The 3,659-nt window shown below is 38.6% G+C and overlaps 1 protein-coding gene across 1 annotated transcript in view; it reads right to left on the bottom strand.

Annotated features, from left to right (window-relative positions):
- Positions 1–3,362: 3,362 nt before the first annotated feature.
- The window catches only part of LOC102862406 (keratin-associated protein 6-2-like), a 604-nt gene continuing 307 nt past the window's right edge, over positions 3,363–3,659 (bottom strand). Inside the window, exon 2 of the mRNA XM_006886807.1 lies at positions 3,363–3,659. Coding sequence (XP_006886869.1) covers positions 3,363–3,659 — 297 coding nt within the window.

The following is a 3,659-nucleotide window of genomic DNA, read 5'->3' as shown; positions in this document are numbered from 1 at the left end:
ATTCATAGATTATCTTTTTACATGCCTACTAATGGTATCTGTCATTTTCCAGAACGCCTTTTGTTACCATGAGCTTAATGAAACAATATACTAGATTTTCAAATGACTGTAATTATTTGAATCTTATTCTATTGTTTGTAAACCAAATCCAAGCTCCCACTCCACAGTTAAACCCTACTTTACAATGGTTCATCATATGTGAAAACTGTCCTGATCATGAAAGACGTCCTAATTCTTCATCAATTGATTTAAACTATATGCTCATGTCAGCACTGACTTTGTTTGCAGAGCCATCTTCCTTGAGGTTGCCAACTTGGTGTAGTCTCCTAGCTCAGGGATCTTGACTTTGTAGAGAGATCTCACTGATACAGAGAATGCTAGAAAGGAGCAAAATCAACTGTAAACCCATTTGTCATATCATCTCCACTCCAAGACAGCCTAGTAAGTCATGGGCATTTCTCTTTTTCAGGTGAGTTGAAAAATGTGAGACTTTAATATTTCACTCAAATAATTTCATGAATTATCTTCTTTGCACTTAGCTCTTTATATCTTTCTTTCTTTTGAAAGAACAACTTTTTATCCTCAAACTTCAACTCAATTATCAAAATTTCAAAAATGCTCCCTGACTATTGTCTCTAATGATTAAATCTTATTCTCACCCATTAATTAACATCTTTCAATCCATACAATTCTGATTCTGTGATTTGTATTTGTAGATAGATAGATCTGTTGTTATTCTTCTAGTTGTTATTACTAGTTCTAATCCATAGAGATTCTTACATGGTAGTGGTGGAGGTGGTGGTGATGGTGGTGGTGGTAGGTGCTATCAAGTCATGTACAACTCATAGCGACCCTATGAACAAAAGATCTGAATTCTGTTTCATCCTTCACCTTCCTGTATCAGAAATACTGCTCAGGCAAGCTCCAGCCTTACAATCACTGCTGTAATTAAGCTCACTGTTGCACCCAATATATCTCTCCATCTCATTTAAGATCGTTTTTAATTTTGTTCCCTTCACTGACCTTTTGCTGTTTTTTTTTCCTTCTCTAAGGATTGGCTGCTCCTAATAACATGCCCTAGAGGAATGACATTCCTCTGGGGCGTATAGCCCTGGTGTACAGTTGCTGTCCCGCGGTCACTTGTGGTTGCTGTGAGGCTGAACACTGTGACACGATGTGTCAACCACGTTAATGGTTGGCTACCCAATGCAGACAGAGTGGGGTGGAGCTCCCCGATTAAACAAGCGTGGAAGGAGGAGTGGCATCCACTTCCATAATAGCTTGCCTCCGGAAACCCTATGAACTTGGAGAGAGGATGAAAGGCACCCAAGCGTCAAGGACTCTCCTTCACAGGGTCGCTATGAGTCGCCTGTGACTCGACGGCACTTAACAACAACAACAACAACAACAACAATAATACTATGCCCTAAGTACATGAGCCAAAGTCTCACCATCCTTGGAACATTTTAAAGTGCCTTTCTAGCTACTCATACCATTTACAAAACACTATACTATCCTTAGATTTATAGGTGCCTCAACACCAGGAATATGATAAATGGCTGGAACAGACAATATTATTTTCTTTTATAGTATATTTTAAAGGAACATTTTAAAATGTTCCTTAGATATTATTTCCCTAAGTTTTAACTCCCCTATATAATACACATGTTTGATTCTAATTTCTCAGTAGCCTGAACTGTCTCTTCAATATATTCTCACTGCCATCATTTCAATGGTGACAAATAAAAATCATATAAGACAGAGCATTATGCCTTACAGAGATTTGGACGCTGTAAATCTTAAAAGGAGCAAAATACTTCAATGCTCTCCCATCATCTAGTCAAGTCAAGCAAGTAACTTTTCAGTTAGTAATTTAGCAGTTAGACCATTCTATCACAATTCATCCTTCAATTCAATTAGTTCTATGACCACTCTGGACACTATGCAGAAGAATATGGCATCAGGATAAGAGAAAGACTTATCCACAACCTGTGTTATGCAATCAAGATGATGCAATCTTGGTTACTGAAAGTGAAGAGGATTTGAAATGCAAAAGATAAAAGATAAGAGTCTTCAATATGGATTGCATCACAACATTAAGAAGATAAAAATTCTCACCACTGGACCAATAAGTAATATAATAATAGATGGAGACATGATTAAAATTGTCAATAATTTCATCCTACTTGGATCCTCTAGCAACACCTTTATACCAGCAATTAGGAAATCAGGAGACATACTGTATTGGGCAAGGCAGCTGTCAAGTACCTCTCCAAATTAATAAATAATAATCTCAGTAAGGTGCATCTGATTCAAGCCATTGTCTTTTCAATACATTTTTATGCATCTGTAAGCCAGACAATGAATAATGATGACAGAACAGATTCTTTTGAGTTGTGGGGTTGGAGAAGAGTGCTAATCTCCCATGGAATGCCAAAACAACAAACGAGTATTTTTTGGAGAAGGTGCAGCAATTCTTGGAGGCAATGATGGGAAAGCTTCCTCTCATTTACTTTGGGAATGTTGCTAGGAGAGACCATTCCTTGACAAAGGACATTACACTTGGAAAAGCAGAGGGTCAGTGAAAAGGAAGACCTCCAATGATGTCTATTGACACAGTAACCGAAGTAATGAGCTCAAATGTGTCAGAGATTAGGAGACTAGCACAGAATAGGACAAGTTCGTATTTGTTGCTCTTAGAGTTGCTATGAGTCATACTCAGTTCACTAAGACTGAACAACAACATCAATGGTAACAACACAAATATTCTAACCTTTTGTTTTCTCCTTGGGATTCTTGTTTTAAACTCCTAAGTAGATGCAATTCTTCCTCAGTTTGCCCTTCCCAATGCCTGCCTAACAGCTCATACCAAATACAAAGCACAATTTTACAGTTCTGAAATATAATTCTTAGATGTATATATGCCTCCTCAATGGGAATATGATAAATAGGTGGAGCAGATTGTATTTATTTGAGTTTGGGACTATTTTATCAATGAAGAACCTAAGGTACAACATAAGTGATGTTAGCACAAGATTGAAGAGGAGATGTAAAATTGTAAGAGAGGCATAATTCACAAGCAAGTACACAGAAATTTGCTAGAAATAAACTCTTTTTATTGAAGACAAATAATTTCTTGAACTGTCACAGTGATTAAGGAGTGAAAGCTAACATTTGATAAACTGACAATACATAGAGTCTCTGGACACAAAGATGCCATTTTAAGAAATGGGCACTTGTAGAAAAACACTTTTATCAAACATACAATTTCTTGACTCTAAGAATGTTGGCATAGACACTATTATTGGAATTATTCTTAAAATGATCATTTCAGAAGCAAACGGTGCTCTGAGAGTGATGTTCTAACAGCAAGAATAGCATCTTCTGTAGCAAAATGGTCGGTATCCACAGCCGTAGCCAGAGCTGTATCCACAGCCGTAGCCAGAGCCGTAACCACAGCCATAGCCAGAGCCGTATCCACAGCCATAGCCAGAGCCGTAACCACAGCCATAGCCAGAGCCGTATCCACAGCCGTAGCCAGAGCCGTATCCACAGCCATAGCCAGAGCCGTATCCACAGCCGTAGCCTGAGCCGTAACCACAGCCATAACCAGAGCCGTATCCACAGCCATAGCCGGAGCCGTAGCCACAGCCATAGCC

This window comes from Elephantulus edwardii, unplaced genomic scaffold (assembly GCF_000299155.1).
Source record: "Elephantulus edwardii isolate Elephantulus edwardi_28Jun2011 unplaced genomic scaffold, EleEdw1.0 scaffold00051, whole genome shotgun sequence".
NCBI classification, from domain to species: domain Eukaryota; kingdom Metazoa; phylum Chordata; class Mammalia; order Macroscelidea; family Macroscelididae; genus Elephantulus; species Elephantulus edwardii.
Note: the sequence above shows the minus strand (reverse complement) of the source record. Positions and strands in the feature narration are given on the sequence as shown.